Consider the following 18,097-nt stretch of genomic DNA (forward strand, 5'->3'; position numbering starts at 1 on the left):
ATATAAAATAATCTTGCATCTGAACATCCCAAAAGTTATTTAATGGTGTGTTTGGTTCGGATATTTATTCAATAACCAAACCGGGTTTTTATTCAAAAACCCGAAATCTGGATCCAAGTTGAATAAAATCCGATTGGCACTTGAATGAAGTTTGAATTTCAAGGTGAGTGGTTGACGCGTTAATTCCGAGCTGGCAGAAATCAGACTTTCTGGGGACTACAACTTAAACAGCAAAGTAGCTATAAAGGATTCAATTACCTAGAAACTAGTCTGGCAGCGTTGCACGTAGCCTTCTTCGAGATCAACACGTTTCAACCCTCTCCTCACACGGCTGTGATGCACCAAATTCCTGCAAAATCCCATTTTCCTTTTTGCCTTCTTTTCCCATCAAGTTACAGCACACAAGGACAAGAAAGTCAAAAAGTAACTGAAATTTCTGATATATATATATTTCAAAGAAAAATAGGAAAATGGGGGTGGCTTACGAGCCACCCCCTCCCAAAGGGATGGCTGCCACCTATATTTTCTTCTTTCTTTTTTTTCCTTTTTTAAAAAAAAAAAAAAAAGAAGAAAAGAATAAGAATAAAAATAAAAATAAAAATATAATTTTACTTTTTTTAGTTTTTAGTTTTTAATTTTTAATTTTTTTGTTATTTTTTTTAGGGGAGTGATTCTTACACTCACAGTGCACAACATGTGCACAACACCAAGACACAATGGAGTGGGGCCCAATGTGTAGGCCCCACTTCATTGTGTCTTGCTGTTGTGCACTGTGAGTATTTTTATCATTTTCTTTTTTTTTTATTATTAGTTTTATTATTTTTTACCATATCAATCATTACGCACAACTTTTCATACAAATCAATAATTTTCAATCATTTCCTACTATTAAAAAACATTTTTTTTCAATTTCTAAAAATTAACACTTATTTTCATAACACCAATCATTATACACAACGTTTTATACAATCTAATCATTTCCAATCACTTTCTACCATTATAAAACACTTTTTTTTTTCAATATTCCAAATTCAACACCCAAACACATATTCGAAAAAAAATCTGAATTATATTCAATATCTAAACACATTTTCATTGCCTTGAAATCCATGATCAGATTCAGAATATTATTCATATTCGAAATATTCAATACCCAAACGCACCATTAACATTCCAAATCAGGAGCTCCATCATCGGATGAAATTGCCTTTTTCGTATTTAATAATACAAACTTTAGTATCTTGATTTTTTCAAAAGCTAAATTCAGGTGTAAATATTTTTGATAATGTTTTTGTATTTTTTTTATTTGAAAAGTTTTTTGACGTGATATAAATGTGAGTATGTTTTTTAATATTTTCTTAGGGTTTTTTTGTTTGAAAAAATATTTTGATGTAACATAAATGAGAAAATTATTCTTAGACGTTTTTTCTTGTAAGGTCCATATTTGAACAATAATTTTTATAAAAATTGTTTTATGTTTTTATGAGTGTTTTTATGCTTTAAGTTGTTTGTTAGTGTATTTATCTTAAAAATAGAAAGAAAAAAAAAATCATTAAACAAACATGACGTCATGACCTGTGTTTTGAAATGTGTCTTGCATTTTTAAATTATTTGTTAATAATTTAGAGAAAAAAAATGTATTTTTGGTTCCATGATTTAGCTCAATTACTATTTTTTATTTTTTATTTTTAAAAAAGTAATACTAGGCTATCTCATAATGTTAATGTGCTAAATCCAACCACCATTAGAGTAGTTCTAATTTTTTTTTAAAAGAAAAAGAAAAAGAAATTAAGAGTCGATTGAGAATGCTATATCAATACCGTAAGATAAAAATATGATATATAATATTTTTTTCAAAAAGAAGAAGCAAAACTCGGTCTTAAAATAGCTTAGCTAACCTTCAAATTAGTCTCAACTGTATGACTCCAAGTGTTTTGAAAGAAAATGAAAAACAACCTAAACTATCTTGTACAACTTAGTAAGTAACGACTCAGGAAAAAAATTAGTCATATTCACGCTAATAAATATATAAAATCTCTTATAAAATTTAGTTTTGCTTAGCAACTAATTAATGTGAAATTTAGCACTCATAACTATCAATATTTTTAAAAATGGCCAAAATCATCTAAAATAGGCTTTTAAAATAGGTTAAAGGAAGGTTCAAAACACTCAAATAGGCTCAAAATGCTTATTTTCTTAAAAATATTTATGCGATGCGGTTATGAGTTTCAATAACTGATACGAGGGAGTTTTTTTAAAAATCGTAACTGCTTAAAGCGAAGCGACTGCAATTACGAAAATCCAATAACCATTTAGTCGATTTCAATTGGCAATTAGAGATAGTAACCGCTTGAACATCTCTACTTTATAACCATTGAGGAAGACCAATCTCTTATATATATGTATCCATGATTAATATAATATAATTAGACCTAAATACCTGAAGTTAAATTGAGTCTTATATTACCTAAAAGTGACGAAAACAAGTGGACACACCATAAGAGCAGTCGTAGTGAACTTGTCTCTTTAACGAATTCACCGAATTCAGCAAAAAACTCCCAAAATCATGTATGCAGCAAGCTCGCCTCTACTATAGTAAATTAGACGATTGCTAGAAACCCTAATCTTTTCAACGGAGTTGATTTATCTCGTCTCTTATTATTTTTCCGTTTTTTATTCCATTTTCGCGAGTTTGAACTTCCTTTGTCTCTTTCTAGTCTTTCTTCCCTGTTCCTGTTTTGTGTTCGGCGCCGGAGGATTTAGAAGCATAGGAGAAAAAAGCCGGTTGTTGAGGGTCTAGTGGATCTTGACTTGGGTCTGATAGAGGAGAAGCCGGAGAACGGTTTGGGTTCAGAGATAGGCGCAACGACGAGGCCTTGTGTTACAATTGCGGCGAGGCTGGCTAGGGATTAGGGTTCCGGTGAATCTAGAAGTAAAGGAGGTCCAGCCGTCGAGGAAAAGTCGATCGTCGAAGAAGCTGGACGTCGAGGGTTGGAACTTGGGTTTGGAGAAGGAGAATGGGTTGGGTCCGATGGAGGTTTGATATTCAATTTTGGTTGGTTGGTTGAAAAATGGTTATTTTAAAACTAATAAAAAATAATATTTATTTAAAGTAGATAATATTTAGTGAGTTTGGTATTTAGACCATTAGAAAAGTAGGTAGCTAAATTAACAAAAGTAAATTTTTTAATCAAAATCTGCTTAAATTTTGACTTGTTTACTACGAATGCTCTAAAACATTTCCTACTAACTCGTATGATGTTAGATTGTGTTTGGATTTACGGGTTTAAAACTTTCTATTTAAGGTATAGTGATTTTAAAACACGGTTTTTAAAAACACAATTAAGTCTTTAGTTAATCTTGATTTTAGCTTTTAAAATTATAATTTAGTCTTCAAAATTGTACGTTTTTAAAACACATATTTTTCTAAATTTTTAAATTGCAAAGTTTTAAAAACACACTCTCAAACAATACACTTTCCCTAATTTTATTTAAAATTATATTTTTGATCTTGAACATAGCAAAGTCAAGAGAACTTTTTAGTGTATCGGTTTAATCATCAGAAGAAAGGATATTCTAGTAATTCAATCTCCATCAGACAAACCCAACAAACAATATGCATTCCCACCACAATCAGAGAAGTCTTCACCGAACCCCATTCCCTCACTCTTTCCTTGTATAGTGGATAATGCCACGTCATCCGACCACAAAGACAAAACAACCATACCAACTAGGATTGATCTTATGATTGAGATAATCTAAAATTGTCAGAATATTCTATAACACCTTAGATATTCTAAAATTTTAATTATTGTTTTTAAATTAAATAATAAATATTTTATCATATTAATAATTTTTTTACTTTCTATATATGATTAATATTAAGATAATAGCTTATGAGTGAATAAAAATAATAAATATTAACTTCATACACACAGTTAAATATACTAACTTTAAATTATAATTATTTTATTTAAAATGAATAGGATTCTATTTCACTTGGGAGTAGTGTTAAATAGTCCAGCTTTCGCTGCAAAGCCTTTCACAAATTGACATGATAATCTATAATTTGTGATATAATTAAGGGTACAACTACATTTACCCATTCTGACTATATTTTGCAATGCTTCACAATGTTTTAATTTTTGCAATGTCATTTTCAATATATTATTGGAGTTACAATGTCCCAATTCTGCACCCAAAATGACAAAAGTAATATTCATAAGATAAAAAAATGACAAAAATATCACTAGGGTTGAAAAAATGACTTAAGTTTTATTTTTTATTTTTTCTGAATTTTTCATCTTATGAAGGAAATTTTTGTGACATTGGGTTGTGGAAGGGGAACATTACAACAACATATGGAAAGTAGGACATCATAAATATTAAAACATTAAAAGGGACATTGCAAAAAAAGAAGAAGAAGATAATAGTTAGAGGTAGGGGTGGGCGCGGGCCGGATTGGGCCGGATTTGCATGTTTTTCACTACCCGCCCCGCAGTGAACGGGTTTGAAAATCGAGATCCGCAACCCGTATAGTGAATGGTCAACCCGATGGGCCTTGGGTAGTGCGGATCGGGACGGGTTCATGCGGGTTCGGATATTCCTCTTCTTCTTTTATTTTTTGACCAAAATCAAAAAAATAATTTCCAATCTTGCTAACCCAGTTCAAAAATTGAAAATCCCAATTGAATCAACCTCACTAGCAAACATGGACAAGAAGAAAGAACCAAAATTACCAACAAACCCAACTGTAAATAACTTTTTTATTTTTTTTTTGTGATTGTAGATTGAATGGGTATGTGTATGTGAGAATGTAGAGATTAAAGTGTATATGAGAATGGAATAAGAATAGAGATGAAATGGATAGTGCAAAACTGTATTGAATGAAATCAAAGGTACACAATCTGAGCAATTCGTGACTCTAGTAGTGACTTTTATAATTTTTTTGAAAAATTTTTGATGAAATCAAAGGCACACCCCTATTCGTGACTCTTATAATTTTTTAGGGGAAAATTTGATGAAATCAAAGGCACACCTCTTGTCATGACTCTTATAATTTTTTTGGGGAAAATTTGATGAAATCAAAGGCACACCCCTTGTCATGACTCTTATAATTTTTTTGGGAAAAATTTGATGGTACGAGTATAAAGGAATTGCGGGGTGGGGCGGGTGTGCGGGTGAGAAAAAATTTTATACCGCAACCCGCCCCATAAATCACGGGTTGGCATATTTAGGATCCGCACTTTTTTGGAAATGTCTTATACCCGTTATTGACGGGGCGGGTTTGTGCGGGGCGGGGCAGGTTCGCGGGTACGGGCGGGTTTTGCACACCCCTAGTTAGAGGGGATAAATGTAGTTTATCTTCTAATTAAATATAAATTTTTGTTAACCATACACTCTTAATTATTTCACCATTTTTGAACTGTCACATTAGTTTGTAAAACGAATTTATGATAAAAGTGTAGTAGCATGAACATTTTATGTAACTTGAATAGTTGGGTTTAAAGGATAATAATTTAGTGGATCATTATTATTTATTATTCTTAGGGTATTTGACCGTGTAGATTTAGGGTGTGTTTGAGATTGCGATTCGTAGACAAAAAATACAATTTTAAACAAATCGCAGAAAATGAATTGTTTGGAAATTACATTTTTAAAAAATTACTATTTGAAAACGCAGAAAACTGCTTTTTCAAATCACAGATAATGTGGTACTTTTTTGAAAATGCAAAATTTTAAAAGATAACTTGCGATTTTATAGGCCAAACTGGGATTTTGCCAAAAGCTTATTGCGGTTTTGAAAATCATTCTTTCAAATCGCACATTCAAATCGCATATTTGAAAATTCCTATTACGAATTTTTTGAAATTGTAAACCCAAACGGATCCTTATTCAAATCTCAAGTATTATTTTAAAATTAAATGGTTCAAATTTTATTCATTATCATTTATTATCGTATTTATTTTTTAACAATTCAGAATTTATATATTTATTATATTTTTTTAAACATTATAGAATTATTTTATTTTAAAACAATAGGAGGAAATATACTTGAATTTTGATCTTTAGTATCCATATTTGGCCAGCGCGTTGTGAGGAGTCGAGGACATTTCATGCTGACGCATACTGCACCGGAATATTACCCACCGACGGACTATTTCCAAACACGCCTCGTCTTTTCCCGAAAACTATAAATACTCCTCTTTCTTTCCCTATTTTGTGCCCTAGAATTCCTTCGTTTCGCCTCCCACTCGCCGCAACATCCAATTTTCCCTCACTTTCCCATGCTTTCCCGCCGAAATCACCCCACGACCTCGCCGAGTCGGTCCCATATTGCCTGTCTATGATCCGTCGCGATACGTCTCGGATCGCTTGTCGTTGTCTCGGTGATGGACGCGGTGGAGTTGCCGTACCCGGTGGACGTGGCGGCGCCGAAGCTCATGGGATCGGAGGGGTTCGTTAGGGCTGGGGTTACAGTCAAGGAGGTCGAGGCTCGCGAATCTGACGGCGTTTCGGTTCTCGTGAGTCCAATCGAACGGTGCAGCTCTCTTTTGAGTAAAAAAGGTGATATTCTCTTAACATTTTTTTTTTTCGAATTTTTTGTTTTGAAATTATTATTTTCTCTTACTTATCAAAAAAAAATTATTATTTTTACTTTTTATCAGTAACTTTATTGTATTTTGTTTTGTTTTCCCAAAAAAAAAAAACAGTTGGGCAAAAGAATTGGGAAATAATGGAAGAAGAGCTTGTTATCATTTTTTTTATTTTTTTATTTTTTATATAGATAGCTTGTTATCATTTTAATTGTTAAGCATTACTGCTCTTATTTCAGCTACTTCCCTAATTTACTTTGGGGATTAGATGGGGGATAAGTCTGTAGTATCAGAAGGTTCTTCAAGAGAACTTAATATTAGTGCCTTGAAATTGAAATTTGCTTGTAATGGTTAAAAACTAAGGCAGTTAAATTTGAGGCTAGATAGCGTGAAGCAGTGAAAGGCTCACATAGCATTTCTGAGAGTTAGGCTAAGGTGTTGGAGGTCGACATGTTAGTGGCGAAATAAGTGTCACGAATTCATAGCAGTTAAGCTAGATGATTGAAAATGTTTTATTTATGGCTCCTTAAACATCTTACGAGGCCATTACTACTAGGGTCTGCTTGAAGTGGGTTGAACGGCATGGTTTTCAATACATTTCTGCTCGATTGCAATCAGTACATTCATTTTCCTTTTTCACTCAGCTCTTTGAAAACAATATTGCTTTTGTACTTCAACAAAAAGAAAAAATAGTGTTTGAGAATGAGTTCCTGTCTATTGTTAGTTACAAACCCGCCTCTAAGCTTGGTGGCTTTACATATGTGTGAGGTAAAAAGATCTAGGTCACGGGTTCTAGGGTTGGTGAGAGAGACAGGAGTTACGGTCAATGGTTTAAACTGAAGTTTGTGAATGGGAATGCTGGCTCTAAAAGTTGATGTGGGATTTCTGATTGAAAAGATATTCCCTGTCTCAGTCTTGCCTCTTGTTAATGGTTTATTCACTTTTGAATTTCAAAAATAAAAGATGATTTTTACCCTGCGTTCAACCTTTTTACTGGCATTTAAGAGCTTTTGTGTTTTGTTATGTATGTGTTTTTTTTATTTTTACTATTTATAAATAATTCCTCGTATTATTGCTCTGATTTTGACATGATTGATATATCCTGACATTTCTATACATAGTTCATTGGTTTCTGCGTCTCTGTTTACCACTTTATTGCTTAATTTTATGATCTATGCGATGTGGTTATTTCAGATGTTACAACTGTGGTCATGTCTTCAGAGTCTGGCTCCTGCGATAAGATTCCAGATGCTGCACTTTGTAGGCATGCTAATCAGCTGCCCAGCTTTCGGGGTGAAGATGTGTCTGCGCACCCTTATGGTATGGAAAAAAATTGTCTTTTACAGTGTCCTAGGCCTGAAGATGTACAGTTACAACAGGTAAAAAGATTAGTCAGAATGGATCCACAGTTACAACGGAAAGCAGCAAAGGTATCAAGAAGTGGTAGTGTGTGTTCAAAGAGGCCAAGGCTGGCAGTTCAAATGGAAGATTCTATGAGCCTAGCTGGAGTTGATGACAAAAAGGATATGACTGATAAGCTAGAGTTGAATCCTACAAGGTGCACCTCTCCAGGTAAGATGGTCTTCTACTGTGACGTGTTCATTATTTGAAATAAATGTGTCTATCCACTTCAAACTATTTTTACTAGAAAATTGTTAATGTTCCTTAAAAGAGTGTCCTTGTCATGGAAGATGTCATATTTGGTTTCGTAGTGTGAGAACTTCTATTTTCCCTTAACTATGCGCTTATTTCCTGTAAGCTAACATTGTTTTTAACATTTAAAAATTCTCATGTCCTCTTTTTCGTTGTTGTGGATACAAGATGCCAGCTCTGGTAATTTTAAATATGATATTTTCTCATGCCAGTAGTTATGCCTTTATTTAGTCATAAACATGCAATGATTGGCATCTATTGCGACTAGTAAACAATGTTTGAAAAGCTTGTCTGTGGTTGTCCCAATAATGTATGTATATCCTCCTACACCCAGCTCTTCCCCTGCCCCTTGCCACAGCCCTTGCTTGTCACTTGACAAGATACCTTCATGCATTAAGCAATTCTGCAAAAGAGAACACTTCAGACATCCATCCACTCATCTAAGAACAAATTTCAAATTCAGATATACTTTTCACCCATAAAATATCTGTTCATATGTGCTTCCTTTCTTGTATTTGCCATTAATTTAAATCTATTAAAAAGTTAAAAGAATTTCTCTAGACATTTCATCATCCCGCATAACTTGTCAATCAAAAGTGAAAAAAAGACCTTGTGTCCAAATCATGTCAATGCCTCATGTATGTATATTCCCACTCATGACCGCGCACGCACACACATTTTTGATTATCTAAGAGTACTATGGTTATAAAGTATCCCCCTTAAAGATTTAAAAACATCAATCAAAAGTGAAAAAAAGACCTCGTGTCCAAATCATGTCAATGCATCGACGTATGTATATTCCCACTCACGACCGCGCATACACACACACGTTTGATTATCTAAGAGTACTATGGTTATAAAGCATCCCTCTTAAAGATTTAAAAACACCCATAGATTTGAGGTGCAAATTTAAATTCTACTTTGAAGCATTTCTACCACTTCATCACAACTACTATTTACCAAATTCTTCAGAGAGAAGAGTTATTGGATAGCTAAAGAAAGTATCATAAATAATGAAGGAAGGCTTCAAGACTATATTATGATCCACTTTCACACATTGTTGATGTCGTAATTTACAAAAATTTAAGCTACTGTACTTGCGGAAGTGAACTTTGGTAAGTAATTAAAGCAATTGAAATATAAAAATTCTCATTGAGACGGGCAAACATACGGTTAACTGGGCTACCTTTTCCAGCAATGTTGATTAGCGCTAATAGTTCTCTCACATGCTTTTGCAAAAGGGTTTTGGATCGGTTTTTTGTATTTAATATGCCAAGTGTGGTGTAACAATAATTATCTTTTTACATTCTGGTCATTGGCTTCACCGCCCAATGATATTCCAGCTTGGCTGTTAACTTCTTTTTTTTTTTTTTTTTGTTCCATTGCCTTTGATTTTTATTACTATACAGTTACTTACATTTTTTTTTTTTTAAAAATTTTTATTACTATACAGTTTGTTTAGTTATGGTGATTATATGAAATAATCCAATTGGAAATGAAAAAGAGTAATTAGTTGGTTTAGTGATTCATTGTCCAGGTCTGATCTGCAAAAAAGTTTATGACCTGACTTTCACATCATAAATGGAAATGTAATGAATTTATAGGCCCTTCTAGTTTTATTAGATGTTTTCAGCTTTTTTTTTTTTTTTCGCCATAAGATGTTTTTCAGCTTACCAGGGTTTGCACTGATACAAACTTTCCTCTTTTCTAAAATATACATTCCAGAGAATACACAAGTGATGAAACAAAAAAATAACTTCAACAAGCGAGGTGATAAAAGAGGTTTCAAAGTTCCTGCGAAGATCAAATATGATTCTTCCTCTATGAAGGCAGGATTGTCGAACTTCAGTTCAGCGGCTGGAGGGAATAACTTTTTTGGTAAGACATTGTTAGAGAAACTAGTTCCATTTTATAAATGGAAGTTCTCACCCCCCTTGAAGAGAGTTTATTTATTCTTTTCTGATTGCAAATAAACACCTTTCAATTTATATTAGCGGTGCGACTGTTTAGAGACTGACTTGAGTATTCGTATCAACGCATATCCAAATTCAGATCTCTCTAGATTTGGAACTAAAACTACCAAGCTGTAGTTGGTTATTATGGTACATAATTATATATTTACTCATATTGGTAAGACGTATATTGCAGCCAGTTTTTTGTATGCTGTTGAAACTAAAATTTTTAACAATTTTTCTCATCTTGTATATAGCTGTTTTTTTTTTCTTCTGATAAGTAAGAGATATCATAAAAAGCGTAAAGCGCAACCTAGGCACTCATGGAGTATACAAGAGAAATGCCTAAGAAGGAGTAGACAAAAGTACAAGAAAATCATTAAAGCTAATCACTAAGGGAGCTAACAACACAGCTGTCCAAGAAAAAAGAGAGTAAAATAAGAAGGTTATGAGCTCCTCTATCTTCCTTTATTGGTCCTCGAAGTTTCTATTATTTCGTTCCTTCCACAGGCCCTACAAAAGGCAAGAAAGCATCATCTTCCACACAACAGTACTCCAAGAGCATTCGCCTGTCTACCAGCAAGTAAATAAATCAATCACCCGATGAGGCAGAACCCAAGACAACCCAAAACAGCTGAAAATAGCATTCCATAAGGCACATGCATCGTCACAATGGAGAAGAAGATGGTCCACAGTCTCCCCATTCTTTTTGCACATATAACACCTATCAACCACGATGACATGTCTCTTTTTAAGATTGTCCATGGAAAGAATCTTCCCTAGAGCTGCCAACCAAGCGAAAAAAGCTACTTTTATTGGAACCTTGGTCTGCCAAATACTCTTCTAAGGGAAAGGAACTTCAACTTTACAAGCAATGACCTTATAGAAAGATCTAACATCAAACTTCCCTTTGTGAGAAGGGACCCACCAAGGCTTGTCTTTCTCTTCCCTTCTCACTCTAATAGAATACAACAAATTGTAGAAGGAAGTCAAGACATCCACCTCCCAGCTGTGAGTTGCTCGAATAAAGCTAATATCCCATTATAGGGAACCTCTAGCAAAGTCCAAGTGAGCTGCAACAAACACATCATTCTTACGAGCAAAGCCATATAAAATCGGAAAGGCTTCCTTAAGGGTAATCTCTCCGCACCACACGTCATCTCAAAATTTGATCTTGGACCCGTCTTCCAACTAAAATTTGGTATGGCTACGAAACAAACTCCATGCCCTTCTAATATTCTTCCATAGACCCTAAGGAGTTGACTCAAGTGGTAAGAGCATTGGTCTTTGTGCTAGTCCCATGAGGTCTACTTGGAGACAATTTGCCGGCTAAGCAGGAGGATTACCCGATCCGCGTAGAGGGGGCGCTTTACATGGGTCTGAGATTTACTTGACAGGGGTAGGTACACAAAGTGACCTTGCCTTAGAGATGTTCCTCGTCATTAAAAAATATATATATATATAGCCCCACCCCGTGAGATCCAGGGGGATCAAAAGAGCACCACCCACCCCACGCACTACCAAATTTAGCATTCACAATAACTTTCCACCAAGCCTCTCTCTTATGTGTATAACGCCACAACCACTTCCTTAAAAGGGCCCTATTGAATATTCTTAAATTTCGAATACCCAACCGTCCTTCAGAAATAGGGGAGCAAACCTTGGATCAACTAACAATGTGAATTTGAATGTTTCCTAATTGTATATAGCTGTAATACTAGGAAATTTAGGATAAGGAATGAAGTCATTTGTGAGGTGGTGGCGGTGGATCAATTAGGAAAAAAGTAACAAGTCGTGGGTTGCCTTAAATGTGGAAGGAGTAAAAGGGCAAAACTGAGGCAAAAAGTGTGGATTAAACTAGGGAAGACATGATTGTTAGAGATCCAACCGTGGACATGGCTGTAAATAAGGGTGAGTGGCATAAAAGGATCAATTTTGTTGATGCCAACTAGTTGGGATTAAAGCTTTGTTGAGTTGAGTATTAATTATACATATAGGATTATGGCTTGCCGCTTTTTTATTTTATTTTTTAGTTTCTACTTTTCTTTTACTAGATCTAAGACTTTGGTCGTCACCTTCTTATATCACCATATTTTTTCCGATTCTGTATGTCAATTTGGTCCTTACCATATTGATTTATGACAAAATTACCTTATAAGCTCACCTATTGCTATGCATCTTCCTTATTATTATTATTATTATTATTATTATTATTATTATTATTATTATTATTTTTCTTTCAAATATAAACTTACATAAATCTCATTAATTAATGTTTGGGAATTATTGTCAGGAGCATATGGTCTGAAGTTAGATCCCCATGACATCACAAAGCTTGCGGGTGACCCACCTTTGAATGATCTTCTTGATGGCACTTACAAGTGTTCTAGTTTAGTAAAAGACAAAGGGAAGAAAGCAGAAAACATAAATGGTGATTTTTTGAATTCAGTTAGAAAAGCATTCTCTGTCCTGCAGCTCTCAAGGCCTGTCCAGTCCCAAAATTTTGCGGATGTAGAGAACTTCTCTGACAAGAAAATTTCCACATGCGTATCAAACTCTATTTCTTGTGATAAAGGAGAGTCCTGCACGACAGATCTATCTTCATGTAACAAGGTTTGTTTTAATAGAGAATTTAGGACGCTGGTCAGTCAGACCCTGGATGACACCTTCAGAAGCATCTTTTACATTGGTCAATTGACTAAAACCAGATAGTTTGATTTTTCACTTGAAAATTATCGGAGAGTTATCTTCTTATTTGAATACCAACTCTTGAACCCTTGACTTGGACTTTGATATTAACCAAGTAAGCCAACAAATCATGGAGAGTCTGAAATTATTGGAAAGCTGCCTGACATGACTTTTGAGAATAATTTCTGATATCATTGAAATACTTTGTTTTTTCCACCAAAAAAAAGGGTTACATTTTAAAGTCATTTCATTTGACCAGATCTGTTGAGAGAAAAAGTATCCCGGTTGAGAGTCTTGACACCCTCATAATACATTTGCGTAACATAAATGCTGCTTCAACTCCATCATTAGTAATAAGATTGAAGAGTAAATTACTATTTTCTTTATAAATAATATTGAAGGTCAATAATCAGTAATGTATTTTTTCTGTCTTGTTTCTCAAGATCCAGGATTCTTATAGCAAGCCTGATACTCCTGCTAATGCACTTGATTTGCCATTATATCAACCTAAAGATATTTTGAAACGCTTGATGCTTGCTGAACCCAAGGATTTGGAGTCTTTGCTCCTCGATGCGGCCAAGTCTTCTGTATCTTCAAGGAATGCTTCTGATCTACGCCCAGTCAAACAAATGTCTCGCAAAGTCAGCTTGCCACCATTTCCATGGTCACATACTTATAGTGGGCATTGTAGAACTAATTCTGATGCAATTAAATTGCCTGCAACTAGGAGCACATGCCAAGGTAGATGGGTAAGAATAGGGAATGTTTCCGGCTCTCTGAGGGTTGCCACTGATTGTCTTGCAAACTTGGAGTCACTAACTTATGATCAGAGCCTGGTTCCTACAGGACTGAGATCAGAAAATAAAATTTTCCCATCAATGCCTGTTAGTTTTCCTCGGTGTGAGTGGGATTCATTGTCTTCTGCTACATGTTCAAAAGCTTCTCACTTATTTCTAGGTAAGAATTTCATGAGTTTATCCTAGATTCTTCTTTTTTCTTTATTTATTTTAATTATAGTTTTTTTGTTTTGTTTTGTTTTGCTTCTGGTTTTAATTGAAATATTGCCTTTTCTTGCTTGTAAGCAGATTCTGGAGGCAGGGTGAATTATCAAGGAAACGGTATGCCTACAATTATAGTAATCTTCGTGCTAATCTGTTGCTTAGATATACGTGAACTGCCTGTGCATATGCATAAAACTGTGTTTTTGAGTGTGTATTTTGGAGCAATGGGGCCATTAGGGGATGCGGACCTGTTGTGAAGGAAACAGGGAAAAGGGGACATAAAAGGAGAATGACAAAAAGACCAATGATGGAAATGATGCCATTTGATCTAATTGTTCCAAACCTTTTGTTAGTATACTATGTTATGGAAGCAATTTGAGTCGACTTTTCTTTGGCTTGACATACACCATCTCATTAGTTGTCTAATAGGCCTAGAAAGCTTCAGGCTGATGGTTCCTCTGATTAAATTGGTCATATGATGTGTGAAATGTGCTGTATGAAATGTGTTACTAAGGTTGAAAAATAAATACTGATAGCTAGATGGGGTACGGATAAGAAATGTGCTATAAATACTGACACATTTTGCATTTAATATCTGAGTTATGTTCTATTGTGTCGGTTTTTCATGTGCTTTTTGTTTGTTGCAGCTGAGCAATGTCCAATAGTATTAGCTGCTGCTCAAACTCTGTGTGACATCGCGACTCAGTATCTCAAACAAAATCCAGATGGAATAATAAGGTGGCCAAAGAAGCCTTCACAAAAGGTGATGAAAGCTCGCAAGCTGAAGTCAAATGAGAAACTTGAAGAAACGTTTGCAGCATCCATTTCTGCATTGCCATCTAGCAGTATGGTAAGAAGTGTGGACCAGCTAATGTCCTCAAAGAAGCCTAAGCTCTCTATGATTGAGAGCAGTAAGGACGTAGATCATCCCAATTGTCTTAGGAGAGGAATGTTAAATTGGTCGACTCCCAGATCAAGCAGATCATCACCGAGCAAATCGATTAAGGACTCGATCGCAGAAACTAGACATTCAACTGCTAGCATTTTTAAACAATCATGTATGATGCCCCCACCTGCAAGGGTGGTTTTGGATAAGGCTTGCAACAACAGTCAACAGAAGGTAAGAAAATTATTGCCCATGGATTGGAACCGTGGAAGGGACGGGCTCGACTGATCAAAATTCCTTCCAATAATTGTTGTTATTCGTCAGTATCAGCTTTCTGTCTCTCGCCAAATCGATTGGTTTGTACATATTTATGATGTAGGTGGAAAGGAATTGTTCTAGGGGTTGTTGCTCTAGATGGAATGGCATTGTTGTAAGAGTTCACCTTGGAGGGTGAACAGGAGTCTCAATGTTGTAACAGTAAAGAAGTTGTACACAGCAGGGAATTCTTTGCCTTCTGTAGAGCATTTCATGAGGCAATAGAAATTTACGTCTCACTCTTTCAAATTACTGTGATTGTTCTCGCATTTTACAACCTGCTGCATCACGCTACAGCAGCACTGGCTGTGTTTGTTCAAGAAATTTAAGAAATATCAAATCGGTTGAAACCCTAGCACTGATTCTCTCAAGAGGATTCTGCTGGCACTTAAATGCGTGACCCCATTTTGAACAAAACTCTACACTTACACGGAACATATATGGTGTTGAGCAAATGAATTGGAAAATAAGGAAACACAAATAAAGTAAAATATTTTTGTTGCATATGTCAAGATGGGGATGTAGCTCAGATGGTAGAGCGCTCGCTTAGCATGCGAGAGGTACGGGGATCGATACCCCGCATCTCCACTTTTTTGTAAAAATAAAACCATTTTAAACCGATGAACACGTTGTCGTTCTGGAGGCCCAGCCGGATACAACTACGTACTTGCATCTTTTGATTCTTTTTCGCCTTTCCCTGGCGAAAAGTTCAACTCTTACTATAAATTTTTAAATTTATTTTCCCAATAAATAACCATTGATTTTCTTTTTGTCCCTTTTCTCATTTAAAATTCATGTTTGAATATTGTTTCATCGTGATCACCTCTTGAGAACTCAGTCATGACACAATATTTAATTAACATTGGGATTTATGTAGCTTTAAAGTTTCTTCATATAATAACTAAACTAAAACTATTTTCATTAATTTGGTCACAAAGTTAAGAAAAATTGGCAAAAAAAAAAAAAAAATCCTAGGCAAACATTTGATCCAACACTAAAACTAAAGCCATAGCGAATCCAGGATCAAACCCTGGGTGCACCACCAAAAGAAAAACCTCAAGCCCAAAAGACACCCCTCCCTTACTCGCTTCCTTCCTTTTGATTTCCGCTACAACCACCCTCCTCGACTCATTCCACACTTTGCATGATCTCTCCGCGTACGAGCCTTCAACCACGTAAGCGCTTTTGTCTTCACCCCCACGACACACATATGCAATCGCATTCGGCTTCGGCTTCGGATTGATCGGATTTAGAATGTTCTTTATATGCTTCCTTATCGACCAAACTGGCTTCTCCTCCGACGATTTACTTGCTCTTCTACAATCCTCCCCGTCGCCGGCCTCTCCTTCGTATACACGCCAGCTGTCTACCAGCCTAAGCGTCTGCCAATCATGAACATGTATAACAGTATACTAAAATGAGAAAGGAAAGAACTGTATATATATATATATATATTCTCACCTTGCGACGGCGCAATATTGTGAGGACGGGTTTTCCCGGGGCATCCATGAGAGTGATTTCCTCGGGACGGCCGCTGTAATTGTCGACCCGGTAGACCAAGTCTCCATTGGAGCCGATCACCGTGAATCCATTGCAACTTATTAGAAGAGACTTTCTCCACACTGTAAGTGACGTGGATGCACCACCTTGATTAGTAGACTCAGTAGTCTTATGCTCCTGCTCATGCTGTTCTTCTTCTTCGTGGACTGTTCTTGACGTTGATTTTAAGAATCGAAACATTTTCATCTCTCTCTCTGTGTGTGTGTGTGTAAGTCTTCGGAACTTGTTGAGATGGAGGGAGCAACTATTTATAGCCTGAGAAGGTTTGGCTGCATGGGTTTTGTTCTTAGAAGGGTGACATGCTTACGGGAGCTTTATGATGATGACACATGCCCCAATTACTACAGTGTATATACTATATATGGACAGGGTTAAATGGAGATGACATAACATTATACTAAATATAACATATATACACAGTTACATGTACGTAGTAAAATAAAATATTAATAGCAAAATGAATCATTTTCATATGAAAAATTAATATTAGGGGAAAAAATTTCACTTAATCCCTTTAATTTTTATTATATATATTTGCAATTAAAAAACTCTCAATCAATTTTTTTTTTTTAAATTTTAACTGGAAATTCTGACGTAGGGGCGTCAAAATTCTCAAAATACCATTTTTTTCTTTTAGGAAAAAAATTGTAAATATTTATCAAAATTTATAAAAATACTCATGCCTAAATTTTTGAAATTATATATATATTAAAAAAACACATGTATTTTAAAAATTTTGATAGAATTTAACGAAAAATTTTAATATACTAGTAAAATTGAAAATATTAAAAAATTGATTCACTAAAATAAAAGTTTTTTAAATTTATAAGAGTAATTACAAAAATAACAATAATTTAAGAGATTAAACGAAGTTTCTCCAAATTATTATATATTGTATAAACATTCCACATTTTATTTTATTTTATTCATTTTATGGGTCCATTCAATGAGACTTTTTGTCAACTTTAAGGGGTCGATTCAATGACACTTTTTTGTTTTTTTGTTGGGAAGCATCATTCGAGATGACACTTGGCAAATGACAATTGGTTTTCAAGAGATATTTTGTTGGATCCCTTCAATAATACGTAGCCTCATATAATTGGCATATATCTATTGACGTGCTTTTCTTGACCTAGCTACGTATATTCGGTCGGGGTGGTGAGACCTAGCTAGGCATGAATATTGCTGTCTGGGCGGGACAACCTTACCTAAATCAGTATTGCTGATTTTCAAGAGACACATTGCTGGATTAATTTAATCATATATTCCATATCATCAACCTTAGAATTCACATTATTAGCCTTGGAATAGCTGACAAGTGTTAGTCTTGCGTACATGGTCTTTAAGATTCCAAATCTTCTCTTCTTTTGAGCCCAAGTTAGGTTTGTATTTGTTTATTAATTAATTATTGAGAAAGGAATCAAAGGATCCAGAAAAGAGAACTAT

At 34.9% G+C, this 18,097-nt stretch overlaps 2 protein-coding genes and 1 non-coding gene across 5 annotated transcripts; 2 read left to right on the forward strand and 1 right to left on the reverse strand.

The window, feature by feature from the left end:
* Positions 1 to 6,142: 6,142 nt before the first annotated feature.
* LOC133854261 (uncharacterized) lies at positions 6,143 to 15,343 on the forward strand. 3 transcript variants are annotated; one of them, XM_062290367.1, is made up of 7 exons: positions 6,143 to 6,567; positions 7,791 to 8,168; positions 9,975 to 10,127; positions 12,495 to 12,814; positions 13,339 to 13,846; positions 13,975 to 14,007; positions 14,538 to 15,343. In XM_062290367.1, exons 1-7 carry the CDS (start codon positions 6,393 to 6,395, stop codon positions 15,062 to 15,064), a joined length of 2,094 nt encoding a protein of 697 aa, XP_062146351.1. In that variant the 5' UTR covers positions 6,143 to 6,392; the 3' UTR covers positions 15,065 to 15,343. The 3 variants fall into 3 exon arrangements, with proteins under 3 accessions (XP_062146351.1, XP_062146352.1, XP_062146349.1); XM_062290368.1 differs by having other exon boundaries at positions 6,144 to 6,567; positions 7,818 to 8,168; positions 13,333 to 13,846; XM_062290365.1 differs by having other exon boundaries at positions 6,146 to 6,567; positions 13,333 to 13,846.
* A 263-nt stretch (positions 15,344 to 15,606) lies between these two features.
* TRNAA-AGC (transfer RNA alanine (anticodon AGC)) lies at positions 15,607 to 15,679 on the forward strand. Its single transcript has one exon. It is a non-coding gene; the product is annotated as a tRNA-Ala (tRNA).
* A 349-nt stretch (positions 15,680 to 16,028) lies between these two features.
* On the reverse strand, positions 16,029 to 16,997 carry LOC133853646 (protein LURP-one-related 17). The gene is made up of 2 exons (XM_062289640.1): positions 16,553 to 16,997; positions 16,029 to 16,473 (listed from the first exon to the last, which is right to left on the reverse strand). The coding sequence occupies exons 1-2, from the start codon at positions 16,835 to 16,837 to the stop codon at positions 16,063 to 16,065; spliced, it is 696 nt and encodes a 231-aa protein (XP_062145624.1). The 5' UTR covers positions 16,838 to 16,997; the 3' UTR covers positions 16,029 to 16,062.
* Between the last annotated feature and the right edge of the window lie 1,100 nt (positions 16,998 to 18,097).

The sequence above is a fragment of the Alnus glutinosa genome, chromosome 13, assembly GCF_958979055.1.
Source record: "Alnus glutinosa chromosome 13, dhAlnGlut1.1, whole genome shotgun sequence".
In the NCBI taxonomy this organism is placed as follows: domain Eukaryota; kingdom Viridiplantae; phylum Streptophyta; class Magnoliopsida; order Fagales; family Betulaceae; genus Alnus; species Alnus glutinosa.